General features: G+C 41.9%; 1 protein-coding gene across 1 annotated transcript in view; it reads left to right on the forward strand.

Moving 5' to 3' along the window:
• Positions 1–8,098: 8,098 nt before the first annotated feature.
• The window catches only part of FREM3 (FRAS1 related extracellular matrix 3), an 89,307-nt gene continuing 70,920 nt past the window's right edge, over positions 8,099–26,485 (forward strand). The window contains exons 1-2 of the mRNA XM_030020677.2: positions 8,099–13,766; positions 15,697–15,786. Coding sequence (XP_029876537.1) covers positions 8,099–13,766; positions 15,697–15,786 — 5,758 coding nt within the window. The remainder of the gene's footprint in view (positions 13,767–15,696; positions 15,787–26,485) is intronic.

The following is a 26,485-nucleotide window of genomic DNA, read 5'->3' on the forward strand; positions in this document are numbered from 1 at the left end:
GGAAGACTAAATCTATCTAATCCTGATTTAGAATGAATTAGAGCAAAGATAGGAAGAAAATATTTGGCATATCAGCCATTTTCATTTCATGTGAAATAGAATTACAGTGATGAAATCTGGAAAGATACCTTTTTGTATATAACTTTATGGAAATAAAAGGATTTTTTAAAAATGTTTAATGGATATAATTTATTGCTAATTTCTGTATTGTGGTAAAATATGTGCATTTGCTTTAGCTTCAGGTTTCTTTAACTTCGCTTGACTTACTTTCTTGTCTATTTTTCACATCTACCACCTTTCATAGGTGGTGAGATGCATTCTAAAATAGTATAGTTTCTCTTCCACTAGGGCGACAGCTAGAGGAGCCCACACCTCTCAAATAAACCTCTACGGTGAACAGTGGATCAAAAATGTGCTCCTGTTCTACTCTGCAAACTTTTTGTCTGCTCTGTGCAGAGGTGAACAGGCAGCTCCTCTGTGTGCCTGAAAGAGTTAAAGCTTTCTAGCCATTTCTCCTGTCAGAGTAGTTTTGCCTGGAGTACAGTGGGCTGCTTGCATGAAAGGCTGGCTAGTCTACCTGAGCAGATCTCTGAGGGCAGCTATTGATTCTTTAATCCTCTCTGATGTTGGTAGTGCTCATGTGAACAACCTTGTTGACCTTCTCCTAGTTATTCTAAAGTGTACTAAGAGGTATTAAGAAGGACTAGCCTATTCATTTCAAAGAACCCAATGCATGGTTTGGGATTTACTTATTTAAGATGGAAGGAAGATTATGGGCAGTAGACTATTTAGATAAATTAGCAACCTGACCTACCTTGGCAGAAGTTTGTCCGTGTATCTTCTATAAACTCAGGAAATGTCACAGAGGGAACACCTGCAGCATGAAGGAGGGAAGGAAACCTGTAGAATGCACTTGGTAAACATGCCTGCGTAGCTACTTGGCCACCAGAAGTCAAACACAGATGAAGCGTGTGTACACTGAAATGTTTTTGAAACTCGAGTGAGAAGAATAAAAGGCTACTTTCTGTTTCTATACTTCTTCAAAGGTGCACATAACCATTGGGATCTCACTACATTTGTATATAAGTACAGTTTTAAAAGGTGGACATTGTAAATTTTTTAGTGTTGCATATATTTATAGAAATATGAATGTATGAAATAGCGGTGTCCAGCCTTTGGTCACGGTCCTTTCTTTCTCTTAATTGAGGTCTAAGGCAATATCTGTTTCTGCTCTGGACTATTGTGTGGTTAGAGAATTTATCCCTGATCTTATTTTCATGGATAGTCACTGGATATGCTCATCGGTTTCTAACTATGTTAAATTGATTTGGAAAGCACATTGGTTCAAAATACGCCTCTCCCAATACAGCTGTCTAGTTCTACCTTTGTGTTCTGTAGCAATTATTGTAAGGTCCGTGAGATGTTAACTTTCCTGGAGAGAAGAGGAAGGATTGGTTTTGTTGTTGTTACACGCTTGTACTAATCACGCAGTCTGGGAATGCATTTAAAGGCAAATGCTGCTCCTACTCGCTGTACAGGGTAGAACTGTTGTGTGTGCAGGATTATATGATTTTAGGTGACTGCCTTTCCCCTTTGCTCTGCAGAACCTGTCTCGGGGCAGGGGGACGGAACTGGGCAGAACTGCCCAAGGGTGTATGTGGAGCCTGTAGCCAGATACTGAAGACTGGTTTCCCCCTCTCCTTGTGGTAGAATACTGTTTTGTCTGGGCAGAATGCTTTGGATCTGACACTAACATTTAAGATTATGCAAGTAAAAAGTTGGTCTTTTCAAAATCCACTGTTTTCAAGCCTTGTCTGTGTACCCTAGAATGCTACTGCAAATTAGCAAAGGGACAGCAAAGCCATGAGTTTAGGAGCCTTGTGCACAGGGGAGCTTCCTTGCTGTTTGTATGTGTCACTGCCCAATTGCTCTACCTTGTCAATCAAACTCAATGAAGCCTCTGGCTCCATCGTAGGGGAGAGTTATGGTATGAAATGCCTATTGGAGCATTCCATGGGGAGCTCCTGGACTTCATTTGTGGTCTGCAGCTGCAAGATGTAGAGGGTCTAAAAGAGGTCCTGAGGATGGCAGCTGCAGCATCTTTTTTTTTTTTTTTCTGTTTAAATGGAAGAGACCTTTCTAAAAATTGAAAGGTATTCAATCCCTTTCAATACCAAATTGGTACCTTTTTTTTAATTACATCGGACTAAGTAGTCCATCTATATTCTTTTCCTCATAGACTGGTTAGTTCTACTTAGTGTTTAGATTTTCAATGTTGATATAGAAGGAAGAACCTGCATGTAGCTTTAGCTGGTCATACACTGTTTGCTTACAAAACATCATCACAATATTTGTGACTGTTTTGTAATAATTACAAAGTTCTTCATTAGCAATTGTATTTTTATAATAATATGCAGAATTGTTATATGAACATCATGAAGCCATCGTATGCACTTGTACAATGTTGGAAGATTCTCAATTCTAGTTGAAGACTGACCACTCATAAACTTACTTAAATAAACTTCAGAGGGAGCTCTTTTACTCTGCATGTGGATTTAAATACCTTATGTCCTCATAGTAATACTGTGATTTAACCCTAAAATAATTTAAATGAAAAGCTTCTAATTAGTGCATTTGTTTGCTTTCATTGATCATATCTGCTTGTCCAGAATACAAAGACCCCTGTGCTTTAACATGAATTATGTGAGTCAGCATTTCAACTGACCAGGCGTGGGGGGTGTTGCATGAATGATCATTTCAGATCCCATGACATCCTGTCTCTTTGAAATAAACTTGGGGAAGCAGGCCTTGACAAATATCCCTCCATCTTGCAAGAGTGGCAGCATCAGGCTAAATAAGAAAGAGTACAACTCATGGATATGGACTCTTTAATGTGAATGGCCTCCTTTGAAGATAAACATACCTAAGGACTGTTACCTCAAGCATTATACTAAATCCTTGTTGATTTATGGGGGGAGGGGGTGGTGGGGAGTGCGTGGAGGAAGAATGAACAAGTGTGGAAGGTCTCAGTATCCCTCAATATACGGCTGATTTTTGAGTCAAAGATGTTAGTCTTAAGGTTATTCTTATCACTATTTAAATAGCCTCTTGGATGCTTTTGTTTTCCTCTGTTTAAAAAGTGAGGAGGCATTACACTGATATAATAAAACACTCTTAAGCATCTGCTAAACCTCCAGCTGTGGAATGCTTACTTATTTGGAGTGAAACATAAAACTTTACAAATTAAACACTGTACAAATTAACTTGATCTTTGTTAGTTTTTTTCAATATTTTTCCTTTCTCTGCTATAAGTAGATTTTTACTTACTGAGGATATTCTTAGCATTCTACTCAAACATGTAGTGTTAGCCTACTGACCCTACCAGATCTCTCTCTAAAAAAGGTGCAAAAGTGGATAGCTCTTGGTTCATGCTAAAGTTCCTAAGAATCCCCAGCTATTCCTCCTTATGTTGACAAGATTTCAGCCAGTGCAGAAATGAGATGGAAATTTATTAGGAGCTGTGAAAGGGCTTTTAGACACTTTTTAAAAAAACCCTCAAGAGTATATGCTTGATATGGGAAGTTGCAGCACATGTTCTTCTGACTGTGTGGGTGTTCATCTAAACAGCCAAAACAGCCAGGTTCTAGGGGCTGATGTATCTCCAGGCTATGTTCTCTGCTGATGGTTATGTACACTGACTTTAGGGAAGGGTCTTCAGTGGTACTTTCTACTCCAAAAGTTATCCCTCTGCTTTTTTTTAACTTGTACTCTAAACCCCTTTAAAAATATTTATACAACAGAAGAAAGGATTTCAGTAGTGCAATCCTAAGACCTTAGCCTGGAACTGAAGTTTATAACCTGGTTCTAGTTTTTAAGGATTACAATGTTGCTATCCCCAAAGTCCTATAAAGCTGCTGAGTTTTAGAAATCAAATTTGTACATACATACACACCCACATTTATCTATACGCACATAGGCAGCTGATCAGGACAACTGTTCCCAGTAGAGAACATTGCTGAAGGTACAGCAGAAGCATCTCAACATCTTATTTTACCAGAACAGGTCCATACATTTCATAGTATGAGATCTTGCAGATCCACTCTATTTTATTCTAAGGTACTTGGCTCCCTGTAAGCTGTAACGTGCAGCAAGTCTGCTGCCTGAAAGTACACATACATGCTTGCTCTCATTCATTCACCCAGTTAGACCCTGTGGCGTGATACAGTATAGCTCAATATGTCCTAACATCATGTAATGCCATACAATAACAGTTTTTCTCTTCTCCTGAAGAGAGGTATGACAGATAGTGTTGGAACTACATTAATTTGGGGGGGCAAGGCAAAGCCCTGTATGAAATGCAAAGGTAGCATGCAGAAACCCTGGCTGTGAAGTGCCAGGGATTGGCGCACTACTCTCAGCCTCTGAACAGGGGTGTTTGGCACCTGGTGTGTGGGCAGAAGAAAGGTAGATCACACAGCAAAAGCGCTCATAGGATATGGGGCAGGGTCCTGACACTTCCAAACCAGGGCATCTCATCTGCATAAGGTAGAACTTTTTAAAATTTGCTGACTTTAATTGTTAGCAAAAGCACGTTAAGTGAAAGTAGCACTAGCATGCTCAGCCTTGCAAAGCAGTGTTTGATTGACGCTACTACTATGGAATTAAGGTCTAACTACTTCCAAGGTGGGGGACAAATGTCCAATTTGGTCATTGCTGCATCTAATACTTCCATTCACAAATGAAACAAATATATTAAAAGAAAAACAAAGTAGATGCAGTGATGCACTTAGCAAAATAATTATATTAATTAGGTTAATTCAATAAACTACTTATTTTTATGCTTTATTTTTTTTCAGATTCATTCATGTTTTCTGATTTGAGTACCATCAGGAGTCCCTTCCCTCCAGCTAGTGTCTCCAACATCAATCTGAGAAAACACTTCCTCCTACCTTGCTTCAAGATGTGATATACAAAAAGATGGTCTAACATGAGTAGCTGAGTATTCTTTTTTTTTCCTGTGTGTGTGAAAACTTGAAACAAAGCTAGATGAAAAGAACTGTTCCAAACTACTGAAGGGTCCAGACAATAAGACTGGAGACTTAAACTGGAGTAGGCTGAAGCCGTACAACCACTAGTGAATTCAGAGGCAACTGGGCAACAAATTCCAAGGTAAGCAAAAATATCAATCTATTGTTGTATCTCTGTATATTTCCACACGCTTAACTGATGCTTGTTAAGACTTGCTTATAATGCTCACTGTTAAGTGTGAGAAGTAACCTAACTGTCAGAAAGAGGTTTTGGAAGACCTATTGTCTGTTTTTAAAGTGCTCACGCATTGCTTATGTAGCAAATATTCACTCAAACATCTTTCTGGTTGCAGTTTTATGTATATTTGTGAGATTGAAAAAGGATCTCAGTGTGATTACTGTAAGTCTAGTTCTGTGGAAAATCCATCTGCTGTTTTGGGCTACAGGTCATAATTTCTGTGGTAACTGGCTCTGAAATCTTAACTCCCAACACATCAGAGCATTGCTACAGTGAACTCAGATTGGCTCAGCCTACTTGGCTGCTAGAGGTTTACACATGCATCAGTGCTTGTATACCCAAAATTAATTATAATTGTGTGATTTTTAAGAAAAATTTTTATTCAGAAGGGAACACTTGCAAGGAGTTCCTTAGCTTTGCTTTCTTTAAACACAATTTCAGTGCAACACTTAAACTAAGATATACTGTTTTTTAATGGAACAGGTGGAGATTTTCTTTTCCAGCGTAATGAACCCTCTAAGTAACTATTTTTGCTTCCTTTTTTTTTTTTTTTTTTTAAAATGACCTAGACTTAGAACTTGAGGACCTAGCTTGTGTATGTTGTGCTGCACCAAGGTTTGGACTGTCTCCTAGCTATGAATGCCTTATGCTCTTATGTGAATATAGAGCAGAAATGTTCTTGAGCCTAATTTGGGATCAGGAGTATTAAAAAAAGATATGTAGAACATAAAGGAAAAATGGGCAACTTCCATTTTTAGTTGTAGTTATGCTACCATAACACTGGACTAACATGATGATAAATGAAGATCTCTAGAATCTTTCACTGATATCAAGCATCCATGTTTTATTGACTGTCTGATCTCTACTGTTAGTCATAACTTGCTTTAATATTGGAATACAGTGGGGTTTTTTTTAACTGGAACATGACTGTAGGAAGGAAGCTGCTCTGCTATGTTTAAGGCACAATGAAGCTACTTGAGCAAGTAAAAGTTTAATTTTGTTTAACAATTCTTTGAACTTGATTCTAAATATCTTGTGTAGATAACATTGATCCAAAGCCCATCAAAGTCAACTGAAAGGTGATTGCAGGACTTAGAGGGCTTTGAATCAGGTCCTAAGAGCTGGAAAAACAAATACTCCTTTTCTGCAAATATATATGAAAGCATGTCCACCAATTTTAACATGCCATATGGAGCACCTATGTCTACATGCTTATAGGACTGGGCTTCAATGACATAAAGATGAAATATTTTAAAAGACAGTGAAACAGAAAGAGGAGAAAATTATTCTTGTACTGTGCACAAAGTCAAGAATTGGTGTGAGCAAGGCAGTTGGAACCACTGCACGCGGTTTGGATTTAGTTTGTCAACACTAATGTCGGGGTTCTGTAACTTCATAATACATAGTCTATTTTTTCTGGTGCATGATCATATATCTGATAAATTATACTATCTCACAACAAACTGAAAGAAGCAGGCTGAGCACAAATACATAGGAAAGCAATTCCTCAATATTTCCTGTCCAACACACTCTTGAGATAAAAATTGTAGTTGAACACATTTCTCATTCCAGTTTATTTTAACAGGAAAATTTGTTTTACCTTCCAGGAAACTTGATGGGAACAGTATACAATCTTTGGGTTTTACATAGACCTTGTGTACTGCAACTGTTCCTTATAGAACAAATGGATTTGATTAAGGGTGGGAAAAAATGTAAATTTTGTGAACTTTGCATGCCTGTGTGTGCATCTATATATATACACACAAGTTTCAGTGGGTGACTCGTGTTATTGGTTACACAGTTCTACCAAAGAACAGAACTTGGCATAATGGCTTTGAATCTAGCAAGAACAGAAAACCCCTTTCTATCTGTAAGTCGTTATTCAGCAACATCTTTGTTACTGCTTAGTTCAGTTATATTTGCCCAGAATATCCTGTTGGCTTGAGGAAAATAAGCTGGACTTATTTAGGTTCCTGAAAGACAAGTCCCAGTAAAAGTTTGTTAGTGTCAACCACACCAGGGGCTCAGTCCTCTCTCCAGAGAACACTTCCACAGAGTACAGAACTGCCGTCTAGTGTACGTGGAAACTCATGTATGAGCAAGTCCTTATGCTTTAAAAAAAAAAAAAAGTCATTGATATACAATCATTTGCTATTAGTTTAAACCTCGTACTAAACCAGAGAAGTGTACTTGGTTTCCCTATGCACTTTATTTTCAAATATGTGTGCTAGTATCTTTATTAATATCAACACAAGCAAAACACTTGAGAGTGAAAAGCCCGTTCCTATTTTATGGTAGTTAAGAGTGGGTAAGCAATTCATCTTCGTAAACAGTGGGACTCAGTAAGTTCCTGAAGAATTTGAAAAATATCATAAACAGTAAATAAAGCTTTAAGCAACTTGTCCCTTTAATGAAATAGTAGGGTAAATGTCCAAAATACTAAAAAATGCAGTAGTGATTCCAACAGAAACCTTGTCTTTTAAAATCCAGTAGTGTTTTTATCTGCTGTCCTCAGCCCGAGAGCCTGAGCAAGGGCTGAGCACCTGCAAGTGAAACTGAATAGGAATGGTCCCAAGCAAAGTGGAAACTGCCTAGGCTGCTTCCTTTTTTTCTAGCTGTGAGAAATTGCTTAGTAGTAAGCAAACATCCTAAAGTCAGCGTGGTTTTACCGATTTCCCCCTTTACTGTCTGCACATAGCATGAACTGTATGCCAAGTTTGGGGGTGAAGGGGAGGAAACTTCTGTCTGTGTGAAAAGATGAAATATCAATAGCCCCTTCTAGAGCACGAAGGGGTCGTGTTGGCTTTGAAATTCTACATCTGCTGCTCTCCACATGGAATTCACTTCCCTCTTCGAGAGGAAACTTGCATTTTGGGTTTTCATCCGGATAGCTGCTGGCGGGCAGGTACTTGCTGTACGCCGTGCGGGCTCCTCTACCCCGGCAGCGAGACGAGCCCTGTCCCAGCCCGGGAAGGCTCGGCCGAGCCGTGGGTGCCTGCTCCCCTCTGCCTCCGCTTACCTCTACCCAACGCCTGCCCGCTCCCGCTCTCCTGCCTCATCTACCTCTCCTTGTTTTCCGCCCTTAATCTCGCTGTCGCACCGCCCGAGGGAGCGAGGCTGCGGCCGTGCCTGCGCCGGGAGGGGGGTCCAGGGCCAGGGGCGGGCTTGCCGCTCCCCCCGCACCGCTCCGGTTCGGCAGCCCGCCCCGGGACGCGGGTCGCTCGGGCTTTTCGCCGCCCCAGCCTGCACCTTACCCGCCGTGCCTGGGGTACGGCCCCCGCTGCAGCGCTGGGGGAGGGCCCTGCTTCCCCCACCGCCCCCCCCCCCTCCGCCCCAGCCCTTTAGTAGCCCCGGCGGGGCGGGGGCCGGCTCAGAGCGCAGGACGGCCCGCAGCAGCCGGGCCATGGTCGGGGGGCCGCCGGGGGTTCCGGCCGCGGTGCTGCTGCTGCTGCTCGGGCTCCTGAGTGCGCGGGGGGCGGCGGAGCCCCCGGAGGAGCCCGATGCCTCTGCTATTCTGGTCTCCAAGCGGGGACTGCGTGTCCCCCTCGGGCGCTCCGTCTCGCTGGACCCGGCGGCGGACCTGGTGCTGCGGGTGCAGCCGGGGGACAGGTGCGCCGTGGCGGTGCTGGGGAGCGGGCCGGGCCCGCGGCCCGCCGGCGCCCTGGAACCCCCGCGCTTCCCCTGCGCCTTCGCCCGCGGGCAGGTCACCTACACTCACTTCGGGGCCCGCAGCCCCGGCCGGTACCGCCTGCGCCTCCAGCTCTGCTACGACTCGCCCCGCCGGACCCTCATCGTGCCTTTCGCGCTGGAGGTGGAGGTGCTCTTCCAGCAGCTGCGCCTGCTCAGCCGCAACCTGCCCCTGCCCGTGGAGAAGCTGCGGGGGCTCAGCCTCCCCCTGGACGGCAAGGTGTTGGGCTTCCCCGAGGGCGAGCCCGGCCGGCGCTGCCGCCTCACCCTGCTGCCCCCCGAGGCGGCCGGCGCCGGCCCCCTTCCCGCCTACGGGCGGCTGCTGGATGCCGAGGGGCGGCCCCTGCCCGCCGGCTACAGTGGAGACTGCTCTGCCGTGCTGCAGGCGGGGATCCGCTACCGGCATACGGCGGCCACCGCCTCCCCCGGCCGGGACTGCATCCCGGCGCGGGTGTCCGTGCTGCCTGCCGCCGGCCCGGAGCAGCGGGAGTACTTCCAGGTGCTGGTGCGGATCCACGAAGGGGCCGACAACACGCCACCCAAGCCCAGCTTCCTGGCGCTGCTTATGATGGAGGTGGACCAGTTTGCGCTCACAGCGCTCACCTTGGACATGCTGGCTGCTGAGGACGTGGAGACCCCCCCGGACCTCCTAATCTTCAATCTCACCTCTGTCTGGCCCAGTGACCCACAGCAGCAAGGCTTCCTGCTCAGCACTGATGACCCCAGCCGCCCCCTCGGTGCCTTCTTGCAGCAGGAGGTGAGGGAGCTGAAGATTGCCTACCAGCCCCCTACCCTGGACTCGGACCAGGAGCGGCTTTTCCAGGTGGAAATGGAAGTGTTAGACCCTGACGGCGCCTCCTCAGAGCCTTTCGCTTTCGTGATCCTGGTAAAGCCCATGAACACATTGGCCCCCGTAGCCACTTTCAGTCGTGTGGCTGGCCCACAGCTGATGCTTTTTGAGGGCCAGTCACGGCCACTGTCTGGCAACTTGGAGATCAGCGATGAGGACAACCTGAAAGAGGTAAAGGTCTGGGTCACGCGGGGCCTGCAACATGGGAAGCTTAAGGTACTGGGTGTACCGCCCAGCCGCAAGTACTTCACTGCTGCAGAGCTAGAAGCAGGGCAGGTGATTTACCAGCACGATGGCAGTGAGCACAGCTACAGCGACAACATTGTTTTCTGCATGGCAGATGGGCAGCACCAGGTCGAATTTCTGTACCCCATCACCATTGCTCCTGATGATGATCAGCCACCACTGCTGAATGCAAATACGGGGCTGGTGCTGAGTGAGCACCAGACTGTCCAAATCTCACCTTTTGTCCTCAGTGCCACAGACATTGACTCTGATGATACCTCTATCCGATTTGTCCTGGTTGGGGACTCCATAGTGTCCCTACTACACTCCCACCGCTTTGGTGAGCTGCTGCTGCGTCAGGCAGAGCAACCAGCACCTTATGAGAGCAAAGAAAGCAGAGCAGGGTTGGAGAGTGACTCCTCTTCCTCCCCCTGGCACTTTGTGGAGGATGAACATGTGTATGAGAGGGTGGTGAATGAGTGGCTGCAGCAGGACATCCTCGATGGGAGGCTGTTCTTCAGGCACACGGGAGCTCACAGTGCCAGCCCAGTGATGGGCCACATTGTGTTCCGGCTGCAGGATGACAACGACCCCCCTAACCAGTCAGGGGAGCATGTGCTCACTGTCAAAGTCCAACCGGTAGACAACCTGCCACCTGCACTGTACCCAGGTACTAGCCTGCAGATGACAGTGCAGGAATACCAACTGACCGTCTTTAAGAAGCACTATTTACGGTACACTGACCTGGATACGGATGACAGGGAGCTGAAGTACACTTTGCTGACACCCCCAACTGACACAGATGAGAACCACTCTGTGGTCACTGGAGAGATTGTGTTGGCTGACAGTCCTGAGATGTCCATTACACACTTCACCCAAGCCCAGGTCAACCACCACAAGGTGGCATATCGACCCCCGGATCAGGAGCTGGGGATCACACCACGGGTGGTTCAGTTCACGTTCCTTGTAGAGGATTCAGCTGCCAATTCTCTACAAGGTACCTTTACTCTCTTCCTGCAGCCAGTGGACAACAAGCCACCTCAGATCACCAATACAGGCTTCGCTGTGCTTGAGGGAAACAGCTTCCTTCTCACCAGCAATCAGCTGGATGCCACAGATGAGGACACACCTGCAGACCAGATTGTCTTCACTGTAACTCAAGTTCCAGAGCATGGCCATCTACGTTATCTGGAGGAGGGTCTGATGGTGCAAGGGGAATCTTTCCTGCTAGATGATATTGCTGGTGGGCGCATCTCCTACAAGCACAGTGGCGATGAGTTTGCCAGTGATTCTTATCAGTTGGAAGTGAGTGATGGAGTCCATCGTGTGCCAATCACAGTCAAGATTGCTGTGCAGCCTGTGGATGATGAAAACCCAAGTATCTCTCTCCCTGGTGGTCACAGGCAGGTGGGAGCAGCCATTGATGTCCTGGAAAACAGTGCTACTGAAATTACTACGTCACTTATCCAGGGTACAGATGAGGATACAGATGACTTGGTGCTGACCTTCATTGTCCAGGATCCACCCAAGCTGGGTGACATCCTCATGGATGGAGTGCGATCCGAAAAGTTTACCCAGCATGACCTCATCAGTGGAGCTGTAGCCTACGCTCACACCAGTGGAGAGATTGGCTTGAAAAAGAGGTATGATTCCTTCAATCTCACCATTTTTGACCTCTCCAGTGAATGGGTGGTGGGAGGCAGCACAGTACAAAGGGTGCGTGTGGCTGTAACTATATTGCCTGTGGACAGCGTTGCACCTGAAGTGATGGTTGCGGCAGAGCCGCTCAGTGTCCTTGAGGGGGGGAAGAGTACTCTAACTCTGGATCAGCTGGATGTGGAGGATGTAGATACTCCCAGAGATGACATCTTGTGCATTGTCACCGTTCAGTCCACTTCAGGGTATTTGGAGAACGTCTCTCCAGCCCCTGGGTCTGAGAAGTCTAGAGCTGGTACTGCCATTAGTGCTTTTTCCATCAAAGATGTTCGCCTGGGCCATGTCAACTATGTGCAGAGCATTCACAAAGGGGTGGAGCCTGTGGAGGATAGATTCACTTTCCGGTGCTCTGATGGTGTTAACTTCTCACCTCACCAGTTCTTCCCCATTGTCATCATCCCCACCAACGATGAAAAGCCGGAGCTGTTTGTGCGTGAATTCATGGTGCTTGAGGGGATGAGCCTGGTGATTGACACGCCCATCCTCAGCGGAGCCGATGCAGACATGCCTCCAGATGAACTGCGTTTTGTTATTGCTGTCCCTCCTAAGCATGGGCAGATTGTGCAGCAGCTCTCCACAGGCACTGTGCCTGTTCACAGCTTCACCTTGGAGGAGATCCAGGAGGCTTCCACCATTGTGTATGAACATGATGACTCAGAGGTGGAAGAAGATAGCTTCCAAATTCAGCTGACTGATGGACACCACACAGTGGAGCAGAATGTGCCAATTACGGTGATCCTGGTAGATGATGAGACTCCCAGGATGGCAATCAACAATGGTCTGGAAGTAGAGATTGGCAAGTCAAAGGTCATCTCTAGTCAAGACCTTAAAGCCACAGACATCGATTCAGAGGACAAGAGCCTTGTTTATGTCATCCGTTTGGCACCTGTGCAGGGTTTCCTACAACAACTGAACAGACAAGAGGAAGTGCTGTGCAACATTACACAAGGCACAAACTTCACACAAGATGATTTAGACCAGGGTTTTATCCGCTATGTTCATACTGGCCTGCATGGAGTGCGTGATCTGATTAAATTTGATGTTACTGATGGTATTAATGCCTTGATAGACAGGTACTTCTATATTACCATTGGTAGCATTGATATGGTCTTCCCTGAGGTGATCAACAAGGGCGTAACTCTGAAAGAAGGTGGAAAGGTGACACTCACAACTGATCTGCTCAGCACAAGTGATATTAACAGTCCTGATGAAAATTTGCGTTTCAGTGTCACCCGGTCCCCAACCCGGGGCCGTCTAGAGAATTCAGACAGTCCTGGAGTACCCGTTGTTTCCTTTACTCAACTCCAACTTGCTGGCAACAAGATTTACTACATTCACACTGCAGAGGACGAGGTGAAGATGGACAGTTTTGAGTTTGAAGTGACAGATGGGTATAACCCAGTCTTCCGTACCTTCAGGGTCTCCATCATAGATGTGGACAACAAAAAGCCAATTCTAACCATTGGTGACCTGGTTGTCGAGGAAGGGGAGACCAGGCTGATCACCCCTTTTGAGCTGACTGTGGAAGATGGGGATACGCCTGACCATTTACTCCTATTCACAGTCACACAGGTGCCAGTGCATGGCCAGATTTTGTACAACAACAGCTACCCAGTCACCAGCTTCACCAAACAAGACTTGAATGAGAATCTTATCAGCTACAGACATGATGGTACAGAAACCAGCCAGGATAGTTTCTCCTTCTCTGTGACTGATGGGACCCACACAAACTTTTATGTTTTCCCTGACACTAGCAAGGAGATCCATCAACCCCAAATGATGAGGATTCAGATCAGTTCACTGGACAACAGAGTGCCACAGTTAGTGGTGAACAAGGGTGCCCCTACTCTGAGAAGACTTCCAGCTGGGCATCTAGGCTTCCTGATCACTAGTAAGGCACTAAAGGCAGAGGATCGAGACAGTCCACACAATCTCTTGAAATACAAAATAACAGATGGGCCAGAGCATGGCTTCATCATTAATACTGGCCTCGGAAATGAGAGCATTAGAACATTTATGCAAGGTTGGTGCTGATGGTTGTATTTGCTTATAAACATTGGGCTCAATGAGCTGTTATTTTATGTTCTAATATTTGAGTCTTTGTTTCAGGGGATTTAGAAAGTAGTGTCTTTTAAACTACAAAGTTTATTCTGATCAAGCAAATGATCAGAATTATAATACATGCATTTTAGAAATGAAGCTTTGTTTTACCTATGAAGACACAATACAAAAGTTCTGTGTTGTATGTGCATGCATTAATGCGTTTCCTACTGTGTGTTAAATGTACATCTTACCGTGTACATAGCATAGTACTGCTCATAAGAAGATGGGATAAAATCTGAAATGGTGATTTGCAGATCCTGCACCAGTTTCTTTTTGAAGACTGAAGTACCTGTTTGCCTGCCTGGAAATTAAACCCAGGCTCAAAAATCAGTATTGTCTTCAGAGGGAATTGTTTGGAAAGGTGATTAATATTTCTGCACATCACTGGATCTAGTATTTAAAAAAAAAAAAAAAAAAAGGAAAAAAAAGGCAGGGTACGCCCAGTATAGCCTCAGTAGTTTGGGTGATGGTTTTTTGTGAGTCTGTTCCACAGAGAAAGCTCACTAGGTAGGGAGGCCTCCTTTAGGTCAGCTCCACCAAACCTGTGCAGAGGGAAGAGCCTCAGAGGATGGTGGGGCACAGTGACAGCAGCCAGACTCTCTATAAATGTCCCTGCGCTCTAGCCAATCTTAAGTAGTTGGGTTTATGACTGTCATTCATCCGTCTTGGATGGAATAGTATGTTGAAAGCTTTCACAAGGAAACTTCCAGCCTAGAGTTTGCCTATCTCCAGTGTGCTTTGACTATCAGTAGGGGGGACAACATTTACCAAAATTCTCATTAGACACTATAATAGGATTAGAGGTCTCCGTTATTTTTGTGTGCTCAGGTATGTTACCTTTCTTTTGCAAGAGAAAACAATCTGGGGAGAGAAAAAGTCTTTATCTCCATTTTATGTATTTATCCGTAACTTCCAGATAGGTTGTAGCTTTAAGATTATGATAACACAATTTATTTTTAAAAGTCTGCAGTTCATCTGCCAAGCTACAGTGTTGTGAAAAATCATTTGCCATTGATTCAAGAATGTTTCATACATTTTCAGTTGACAGAAAGCACCCAAATCTGTCATGCCAGAACAAGAGCAACTGGTAACCCCAGGGGAGTAAGTCTCTTAGTAGATCAGAATTAGCTCTAGAGCAGCTTAATGCTGAATGCAGTATAAAGAACATTTAGGTATATCCCAAACATTTTTATATCAAATGAAATTGTTGCTTATTTAACTAAAATAAAAGCAAAAGTAGAAGACTTTTCTGAAGTGTTCATATTGATGAAATGCAGCATAGGGTAATACACCTGGAACTTTAGGGTAACAGAAATATCCTGGTGGTTTTTCCCTATTCTCTGGGGATATCAAATCAAAATTTTATTGACTTTTAGACCTATTTGTGATTTGTTTACTACATTCTCATATTCAGTCCCAATGTATCTGCCACAGTTTTGTGTGTCATTGAAGAGTTTAAAAAACTGATTGAGGTTAAATTGATCTCTAAAAAATGGGCAGATCTTTACTCCTAATAGATTCAATTTAGTTATAACAAAGTAATTCTTCCTAATGTGCTGAAACAAGGATGTGACTTTAGTATTTAAAAATAAATATTTATGGTAAAACTATATCTCACTGTCTTTTTGCCATTGTTCTTTGAGCTAATAACTAAATTTATGTTGTGTTGCTGAGTATAGACCAGTGTAAGAAGCCATGCCACATTATACAAGTTTCGTTGCTGGAATGCTTTATGCACAAATTAGCCAACTTATTAGTAAGTAATCAGATAGTAAAGGTAGAATGAACTATGTCCTATACATTCTGTAGTAAAATTCTATGATTATTCATTTAGCATATTCTTTTCTTAGCCGATATTGATGAAATGAAGATCAGCTACATCCTGAAGGAAGGTGATAATGCTACCAGTGACATCTTCTATTTCTCCATTGAAGACACCGGTAGGATTAAGATGTTTCATTATACATATCTTGGAATTACACTATCTGGAAGATTGTTCACATTAAATAAACAAGTCATCTGTTATTTCTTTATAAGTAATATGTAAAAGTGCCATGAACACATAGGAACACAAATGAGGATATTTTATTCATTTTAATGTATAATGTCACAATTAATGCAAACTGCTATGGCAAGCTATCAACTCTTAGTGGGATATACTGTTGTCACAATACTGTTTGTTCAGTGGCCTTTATGGAGGGAGGACTGTTGGCAGTGACAGCTAATCCCTCATGGTCAGCTGTGCATGTTACAAAAATTCAACCGTGCAAGGTGGAGCATTGATGGGTTTGGAATCATGGCCAACTACTGAATCAAAAGAGAAAATTAATGCTAACCTTTCTTAAATAAGGAGAGTTCAGTTGATCTAGATCATGGCTGAGTGTCTGGTGAAATGCTAAGATAGGCTGGTTAAGTCCATTTTGCTCTTATTTATACAGAAGGATATCCTTCTTTTGCATAGATTGTGATTGTTTCAAAGGCTTCAGTGGACCAGTGATTATTTCTATCAACTGATATGTGTATGTTGCATTTTTTTGCATGTTCCTTTGATGACTCTTACTTTAAAATCTGTTTTGTTCTGTTTGTGTATTGGTTTTTTCTGTATGCCGCAATATTTTTCCCTAATCATCCATACGAATTAAGTTCACTGAGAAGTCATCAAAATTTTATACAAGTTCGTTTTAATTAAAGGCAGACAAGAAGATTCATAAAATAAGTTTGCAATTCAGTTAAATAACTTCTGTGTAAGGATCTGCCTTCACAATAGTCTCTGTAAACTTCCTGACTCGTTTGATGTAATCCTAAGTGCATAGAACGTGTCAGAATAGCATTCTAACACAGCATTTGACAGAAAGTTAAATTTGTGAGTATTTCCTAACGGGCCTCAAGACAAATCTGAAACACCATTAAAATATTTTGTCCAAAATTGGCAGACTCGTTAAAAAGAAATCCGCACTGATACTTATGAGGATAGTCACTGAAAAGCAATAGCTCCTTTGAGTTTGCTAAGGCTTCCTATTCTAATTATTGCAAACCAGAAAATGTCTATCTTGATCTCTTGGAAACCAGTTATTACATTCTATCTATAATCGGTCTGTTTCTGTTCTCATAGCAGTATAAATCATTGTAGTTTTATGTCCACCATTTGCTATAAACCAATCCAGCCAGAGATAAGTATGTGCCTGAGAAATAAGCATTCTGTTAAGGGTTAAGAACTATCTCGTGCTTTGGTTAGCTGAGACATTTTGATTAGCTGAGATGAACCCGTTCGTTTTATGGCTTGAAGATGAATGTAAGCACTTTGGATGTGACTTCCAGTGTTTTCTTTATCCCATCTGTAGGGCAACACTTACTGGTTTTGGGCAGTGCACTGAAGGTATCAGCAAAACAATGAAACGTGGCTTGTTTATTTTCAGTTGTCCAAGGAGTAATTGAACATTTGGAACCAGTCATTTGGTATTGTTACTTTGCTCATATCTGAAAGATTATGTACCTTAAGGGACATTAAAAACATTATCAATATTAGATCAACCACACCTCTGGTTCATTGTCATTCTGTCAGGGACAAGTTTCTCGTGTTTATAGATGAAGATGGAATAGTAGGCATCTGGGAACGTACACAGTATTCATAGCTTGAAGGAAATTATTTCCTTTCTAGTTAAGGTTTGGGTAAGCAAATAATTTCGTTCAGCTGCTGTTACACCAGGCTTCAGGAACCTGGAAGACCTGTTTCATAGGCAAAGAATGCACCAACCCATTCCCCATGGCTGGCACTTTGTATCCTTGGCAACTTTACAGCTGGAAAGATCTTCTCTTTTAGGAGCCAGTAGAGTCACTGGGGGACAAAGCTATGACAGGCTGAAAATGGCTTTTGTTTTGTGCTTCCTCTGGTTATGCTGAAAGAAAAAGGTTGCACATTGGCCAGCTGAAGGGGATGGAAAAAAACAAGCTAGATTTCACAAGCCAGTTATTTTCTAGCTCTTTTTGAAGTAGTGTGCAACTGATGCAATTAAAATCAAATGGGGCTATTAATTTAAGAAAGATCAGAGATGCATTCTTTGTCTATTTTTGCTTACATTTCACTTAGCACACAGGAGAAGGTGCTGTGAACTGCTACCTGTGTTTCTTCCAGTCATCTTATTTTGCTGTCACTTGATCAATATACAAGTCTTTGTGGCATGACTAAGTGGGGTAATATAATAATGATGAGAAACAATGGGGAAAAAGGAATGACATGACTGAACAGATGGTAATTCTTATTCTGTATACACCCAGGGACACAAAGGGAGTCAGTTACTGGATGTTTTCATGAACAGCACTTTCAGCCTCTGCTAAATGGAGTGATTCTTTCAGCTAGATTACTTCATCATCTGTCTGTTCCAGATATCAACAAACAGAAGAAGAAAAGCTGTGGCAATACATGTGTGCAGCTATGCTTATAATAGAAGTATGTACTGACTGAAGGGTTGTTGTCTACTGATGTGACTGGCACAACTACAGGAAGAGTACATGGCTACAGGAGCGAGTAGCATCTGGAAATTCACTTAAAACTTCTTTGGTGGGGGAAAGAAGGTTGAAAAGTCAATGCTGTCATTGCTACTATAGCACAAGGAAATGCTTTTAAAAGAAGTTCTATCTGGATTAGTCTTTTGATGGCTTTGGTGCTTAGAAATACATTAAAAATATTCCCTCGGGGGCATTTACCTCCCAAGGGAGTGCCTGAAAGAAGGCACAACTGTAATAGCTGTTGTACAACTCAGGAAAAAAATACCTAAAGGCCCAGCGGGAGGAGAGAATGTACACTGCGTCAGTGCAGTTTATAACTGCTTCAGCAACACTCAAGAAAGAGCCTGCTATTTTCTATGTTTTTATGTTCTAGCTTCTGAAGTCCCCTTAAAAGCATATAATTTTGCATCAGTACAAAGGAAGCTGAGCAATGAAATGTCTGTGTGCACGTATCGAATATGAGGAGAAAATGCATGCATTTTTCTCTGTCTTGTAGCTTCCCTTGCACAAACACAATCAGGTTCTTCCAGACAGAAGTTTCACCCTTTAATGGGAGAGTATACCTTTTGAATAATAGCATTTTGTCTAACCTGAGGATAGGAAAGATTCCTTTAGGTTCTTTATCTGGATAACTACTTGTTCTGCGATTTAAGAGAGCTGCTGGGAAACCTTTATCAGTGACACGTGAGAAAGAATGGCTGACAGCTTTCAGAAAAGTTGATCCCTCTAACTTGAGGAAACTGTTCCCATTCCTGCCATTAAACTGAAGATTTGGACAGAAGTACTAGAATTTTAACCTACTAATTGTGGTGCATACTGGCAGCTCTGATTCGTCAGTGTTCAGTGTTGAGCATGCACTTCATTTCACAAAACAAGTATTGGTACAAATTGAATACAAAGTAGGTAAGGTTTGGCTCGTTTTAATGATTTATTCCTGGGGTGAGTGTACAGATAGCATAATGCCAAGTTTGTTCAAAGATTGGTAATGGAGCAATGACATGCAGTAAGCATAGAGTGGTTACTTTTGCCTTTGCTGTATTTGATTTGGGAAGCACTTGTTATTGTTCCTTGGTGATTTTTATGAAAAGATCAGTTTGGTTTGACTTGGTTAGTCCAATGCCTCTCCACCTGGTTTATGTCCAGTGATATTTTGTATGAGTGACTCTTTTATTTACCTATAGAGTTCACCTTTTTTATTCTGTAGTTTTTTAGTACACTTAACCTTTTGACACTCCTGTCATTGCTGCCCTCTAGATCTTGTTTTCAATTACTGCTGTCAAAAGAGTAATGCGAGCTTGCTGATACTGAAAGCTACAATGTTCTGCTGATGTGAACTTGTTACCGAAATCCGGAATAAAACTCCTTAACACCAATGTGATGTTAAGAAGCAGGCACTTTGTTTATTGCAGCACTGGATGCGCAGGGGATAATTCCACCTAACGTGCATGCCACAGCTTCAGCACAAACAGGTTATATGGAATAACTAATTACATATTAATCAGATTAATATATGTATGCATAAAAAATATTATTAGTGATTATCATAGTACTGCCTGCATCCGATCATGCATAATAACGAATTCATTTGAGTCGAAGGGCTGCTTTTACGACCACTGACCCATTTGAGATTCTGTTGGCTGTCCTTGAAGTCCTTGTTCTTGTCCTTGTTCTTTGATCTTGAAGCTTAACGCAATTTCAGTCCCATGTGGTCAATGTCAACATTGTTCTCATCTAGCGTACAGGAATCTAGTCATAAGAGCAAAGAACTGCAAAACTTATGAGTAAATACTAGTTAATCACTTGACTGCCCTTGTGTAATTACCTCTATTAGCTAGTCCCCTGGCTACACTTTTGTCTATTGTTTCAATCATAATGTTAGTTCTTAAACACAAAATTTGATAGAAAATACATGAGGTTTCTATGATTATACCTATCATGATTCATTGTACCTAACACAATTCCCTATAGTTACAATTTTAACTCGTAAGTACAAAACTGATTTTTTGTATTGTAACATTTCCTCACTTTGAAAGTTTTGAAAATCATTTCAATACTTTCACTATAATTTTACTAATTATTCATTATAAGCTGGAAGAAACTCTGGGATTGATTGTCCATTTTGTTGTCTTGCCACAGCTTGGATAATCATGTGATTAAAAGAAGTCTTACGATTGATTTGTTTCTTTAGAAAATAATAGATCGAGATAATCATAAAAAAGATTATTAACAAAGTTAATGCTATATTAATCAATGATTTAATCCAAGAACTCGGGTTCCAGCCTAGTCCTTTAAAAACCTCGTCTATCCAGCTTTCTTGAATATCTTGTTGCAATTCTTGTGTGTCTTTCTCAATGTTTCCCAATAATTCCAAATCATGTTCTACATCCTGAGTTACATTCGGAATGTGTATACAACAGTGGTCCACTCTGCCTTTCAAATATCCACATACTCTGTGTTCTTTGAGTAAAAGCATATCTAAAGCCACCCCATTTTGCAGGGTCATTTTGGAAGTGGCCTGTAATTGTATGTTTAAATCTCTAAATCATTTTCTGGTCACATTGGCCAGTTTTTCTACCTGTCCTGTTAATCGGTACAGCCAGTCTCGATTCCTGTATATTGCCAAAGGGGTTAGTAAAGATTCTAGGGCCCAACTGATTCTAACTCCGGTAGAGGGTTCATTCCATTCATCATCTATTTCTGACCTTTTCAACTGTTCCAATTTCAAATTTTCTAAAGATCCTTTAAAAGGAGACTTTTTCCAAATTGGGCATAACGTTGGCATTCTCAAAGTGATTTGTTTTACCTTCCCATCAAGAGGCAGATGGGTTGTCCAGGTTCCGTCACTCATTGCCCAAACTAAGTGTCCTGGACTCTGAGTGGTAGTTTTTCTGCAACTAAATATTGTTCTTCTTTTAGGTTTAAATGTTTCAGTCAATTGGAGATCATTTTTAAGTCCTCTACACAAGCAGCCATACTTCAAGGCTGCAACTAAAGGGGGAATTCTTTGAATTGCCGTGTCTTTAGTACTGCAATTGTATCTTGGTAAAAATGTGAGAAAATATACTAAATTTTCCTTTTCTCGTAATGTGCTCCCTCTGTCGTTTACTGATGGCCAAGCTGTAAATATTGATCCATCCCAAGTAAAATACCAAGGAGCTTTGGCCATATATTGGAATTGAGGCAGTATGGTCATAAGACTATACTGAATCCCAACTAACTGCCCTTTCTGGTATAATCTGATTAGTCTTACCACATTTCCATTCCATGATCATTCTAGTTACATTTCTCTTAACTTGTTCGTCATAAGTACAGTATCCTACATTATGAAATCTCCCAATTTTAGTAAAAACAGAATTTTAATAATTTTTTGCAATCTGCCCTGCTCCCTGGAGACTTCCATTGCTTCTTAATATTTGTCAATTGTTCTTTCCATCCAACTACTGGCCTTTGTTCACAGTGGGTAGTCATATTTCTATATTCTAAATTAGTCAAATTTATTGTCAAAATTCCCCATGGAATGGATTCACCAACTGCCCTTGGTATTGGTAAACAGGCAGCAATTTGTGTCACATTCTGGAAATTAGTAAATCCCTTAATCAGTCCTACCATCAAATTTTCTTCCTGGGTTTTCTTTGAGAGATAAATTAATTGTTCAACTTCTCTTATTTCTTGTCTTTTTCTTCAGCTCAATTTGCCTTGATAGAAACTCACATTTCTTCTTGCCTCTCATCCAACTCATTTCTAATTTGTCAGGATCAAATTCTGGAATCTGAGTAAAATTACATTCCAATCCCAAAGTACCTCCATAGTTTACAGTTACCTGTCGTTCAGTCACAACCTCAGACCAAGCTCCCACCAACATTATTATCCAAATCAAAATCCATTTTCCCCAGATTCCAAAACAATATACAAAATTAGACATACTTAAAAGTCAGTTTTGAAGTTCTAGAATCTCTGTATACAATTTACCAGGATGGTGGAGCTTTCTTCACCCGAGTATAGTGGATCCATGCATCTGATTCAGCAATCTTGACAGCAGTGAAAGTAGTCAGCAATATTTGAAAGGGTCCTTTCCAGCGTTCCTGAAGAGGTTCAGAAGTCCATGTCTTCACATAGACAGAATCGCCTGGTTGGAAATCAAGTACTGGATTTTCCAAAGATAGAGGCCTGTTCCAAACAGCCCCACTCCGAAGCACATTTAAAGTTTTTCCTAAAGAAAGCAGATAGTTATATACATCTTGTTTTCCTTTTAAATGTATGTTCAAATTTGGTTCAGGAGATTCAAAAGGTTTTCCATAGCTCATAAGGACTGATTAATGTTCCACTCTTTGGTTGAACCCGAATTCGTAAAAGGGACAGTGGGAGTGCCTGAGGCCGTTTCAAATTAGTTTCCTGACATATTTTACTAATTTGTCTTTTTAATGTCTGATTCATTCTTTCTACTTTTCCACTAGATTGTGGCCTCCAAGGTGTATGTAAGTCCCAAGTAATTCCCCAAATTTTACTAACACCCTGCACTACTGCAACAAAATGGGAACCTCTGTCAGAAGAGATTCTAATAGGTACCCCAGATCTCGGGATAACTTCTTGTAATAGCCATTTAATGACCTCCTTTGCTTGATTGGTCTGACAGGGAAAGGCTTCCAGCCATCCTGTAAAAGTACCAACCCTACCAGAATGTATCAATACCCATTTTGTTGACGGAGCTCTGAAAAATCTATTTGCCAATAATCTCCTTGTTCCATTCCTGTTTTCAATATTCTCATCTGGACCTTTTTCTTTACAACTGGATTGTTTTTCAAACATATCTCACATTTTACAGTTGTCATTTTAGCTATTTCTAGCATTTTTATTGATACTACTTGTCTCCTTAGGAGAGTTATTAATGCTTCTGCTCCCCAATGATATGTCTTATGTTTTGTCTGTATTATTTCTCTCATTACAAGTGGTGGGACTACTACTTGACCTTTTGATGTCACCCACCATCCTGATTTTTCCTTGCATTTAATAACCTCCCTAATTTCTCATCTTCCTCTGAATATTTAGGTTTTTCCCTTGGTAATGCAATAGTTTTTGTAGGAATTAATGCCATTTGTAAGGCATTCCTTCTGGCTGCTTCCTTAGCTGCTTTATCTGCTAATCTGTTCCGTATGATCTCTTTTGTATCTCCTGATTGATGTGATTTACAGTGCATGATTGCTACCTCAGTTGGCTTCTAGACTGCTTGTAATAAGTGCAAAATTTCGTCTTTATATTTAATGTTGGACCCCTGAGAGGACAGTAATCCTCTTTCTTTCCATAAAATCCCATGGACATGCACCACACCAAATGCATATTTCAAATCAGTCCAAATGTTTACTTTATTTTCCTCACTTAGTTCCAAAGCTCTTGTTAAAGCCACTAATTCCTCCTTCCGAGCTGAAGTTGTGCAGGACAAAGCACCGGCTTCTGTAACTGATTTTTCAGTTGTTACTGCATATCCTGCATAATGGATTCCATTTTCGATGAAACTGCTACCATCTGTGTACAATTCCCACTCCGGATTGTCTATAGCTACATCTTTCAAATCCTCTCGACTGGAATATACATATTCAATGGTAGTCAGGCAATCATGTTCCAGTTGTCCTTCTTCCTGTTCAGAACCCAGAAAAACTGCAGGATTAATGAAGTTAGTGGTTTTCAAAATCACATCATCTTGTTCCATTAAAATTACCTGGTACTTCATCATTCTGCTTGAGTATAGCCAATGGCCCCCCTTTTGCTCCAACACTGATATCACCATATGTGGCACATATACCACCATCGTCCTTCCCAAGGTCAATTTTCAAGCCTCTTGTATTATCATCACAGTGGCTGCAACAGCTCTCAGACAAGCAGGCCAGCCCTTACTTACAAAGTCCAGTTGTTTGGAGAACTATCCAACCGGTCGTTTCCAACTCCCCATCTTCTGGGTCAGCACTCCCAGTGCAATATATTGTTTCGCGTGTAAAAATAACTGGAAGTCTTTGGTCAAATCTGGAATTCCCAAGGCTGGTGCTGTCATCAGAGCCAGTTTTAAATTCTGGAAAGCTCTCTGCTGATCTGGACCCCATTCAAATAGTGGACCTCTAAGAGTTTCATATAATGGTTTAGCTAACAGACCATAATTCATTATCCATAGCCGACATCACCCAGCCATTCCCTAAGAGGTTCTCAGTTTATGGGTATTTCTTGGCTCCGGGATATTGTAAATTGCTGCTTTGTGGTCTGTTCCCAACGATCTTTGCCCTTGTGAGATTTCAAACCCCAGGTATATCACAGTCTGTTTTGCTATCTGGGCCTTAGTTCTAGAGACTTTGTATCTGCTTAGCCCCCAAAAGTTTAAAAGATCAATTGTTACCTTTATACGTGTTGGTCTTTCCTCTGTCGCTATCAGTACGTTGTCTACATACTGTAGGAGTAAACGTCCAGGTTTGGGACCATCTTGTTTCCATGTCTCAAGTTCTTTTGCTAATTGGCTTCCAAAAATTGTTGGACTATTCTTGAATCCTTGCGGCAACCTCGTCCATGTCAATTGTGGTTTTCGTCTTGTTTGTGGATTTTCCCACTCGAAAGCAAACAATTTTCGACTTTCTTCCAGGGTATACAAAAGAAAGCATCTTTCAAGTCAAGCACTGTAAACCACTGATGATTCTCTCTTAAGGCTGTTAAGAGTGTATATGGATTGGCCACTACAAGATGTATGTCTTTCGCTATCTGATTTATAGCCCTTAAATCTTGAACTAGTCTATATTCTCCTGATGTTTTTTTCACTGGTGAGGTTGGAGTATTATATTCAGATTCACACTCCTCCAAAATTCCATATTCCAAAAATTTTCAATTAATTTCTTGAATCCCAACCTAGCCTCAGGCTTAATTGGATATTGTTTTAGTGTTACTGGCTTCACATTTTCCTTCAGTTCTACCTTTACAGGATGTGCTGTCTTAGATTTTCCATGTATCTCTGTGTTCCAAACTATAAGTATCACAGCATCATCAACTTCTTGTGGCATCTCCTGAATCCTAACCTTCTCCTATATCATCAGTATTTCTCCTGTCTTTGATTCTGGTATTTTTAAAAGAATTTCTCCTCCCTCAAAAACTATCTGTGCATTTAATTTGGATAACAGATGTCGACCCAACAAGGGTATCGGGCATTCTGGCACATACAAAAATTAATGTGTAATTGCCTTATTTCCAAATTTTAAATCTAGGGGTTGAAGGAATGGTCTATTTTCCTGTTTCCCAGTTGCTCCAATTACGTTAGCTGTTTTATTTCCCAATTTCCCTTTATAGGTATTCAAAACAGAATATACTGCTCCCATATCTACTAAAAATTCAACTGTATCATTTCCCAGCTTAATTGTAACCAGAGGCTCAGCTGGGTTCCCCTCTGGTCCCCTTCATTCATCTAGAGTCATCATTTTTGCAGCTTCTTGCTGACTTGTTTTCAATTTAGGGCAATCCTTTTTCCAATGTCTATCCTCCCTGCAGTATGCACACTGATTCATCCCTGGAGGTGCATTAGGTTCCCGGTCACCAAAATTTCTAAAAACTCCTCTTCCTCTAGCTCATCCTCTTCCTCTAGCTGCATTCCCTGTTAAAACAGCTATTAATCTACTGTCTCTAATATTTTCTTTCTTTTCTTTTCTTTGCTCTCTTTCCTTCTCTCCATTATTATAAACTTTCCATGCCATTTCTAGCATTTTATTTAAATTTCTTGAGTCCTCTCCCTCCAGTTTTTGGAGCTTTCACCTTATATCAGGCGCTGATTGTCCCATAAAAATCAAAGCCAATTGTTGTTGTTCTGCCTCTGTTTCCAATTTTAAATCAGTGTATTTTCTAGCAGTTTCCTTCAATTTTTCCAAAAACCCAGAGGGAGGTTCATTTTTGTCTTGCTTTATCTCATATAATGTAGACCAATTCAAAGCTTTTAGCATTGCATGCTTTACTCCATACAATACCCATTTTTGGTATCGAGTTAACCTTCTCCTGTGTACAGGGTCATTCGGATCCCATTGGGGCTCTCCTGAAGGAAAACTCTGTTCCAAAGTTCCAGAGAGCGTTTCATTCATATATGCTGCCTCTGCTTGTGCTTTTCCAGTTTTTAATACC

Source organism: Aquila chrysaetos, chromosome 1 (assembly GCF_900496995.4).
Source record: "Aquila chrysaetos chrysaetos chromosome 1, bAquChr1.4, whole genome shotgun sequence".
Lineage (NCBI taxonomy): Eukaryota > Metazoa > Chordata > Aves > Accipitriformes > Accipitridae > Aquila > Aquila chrysaetos.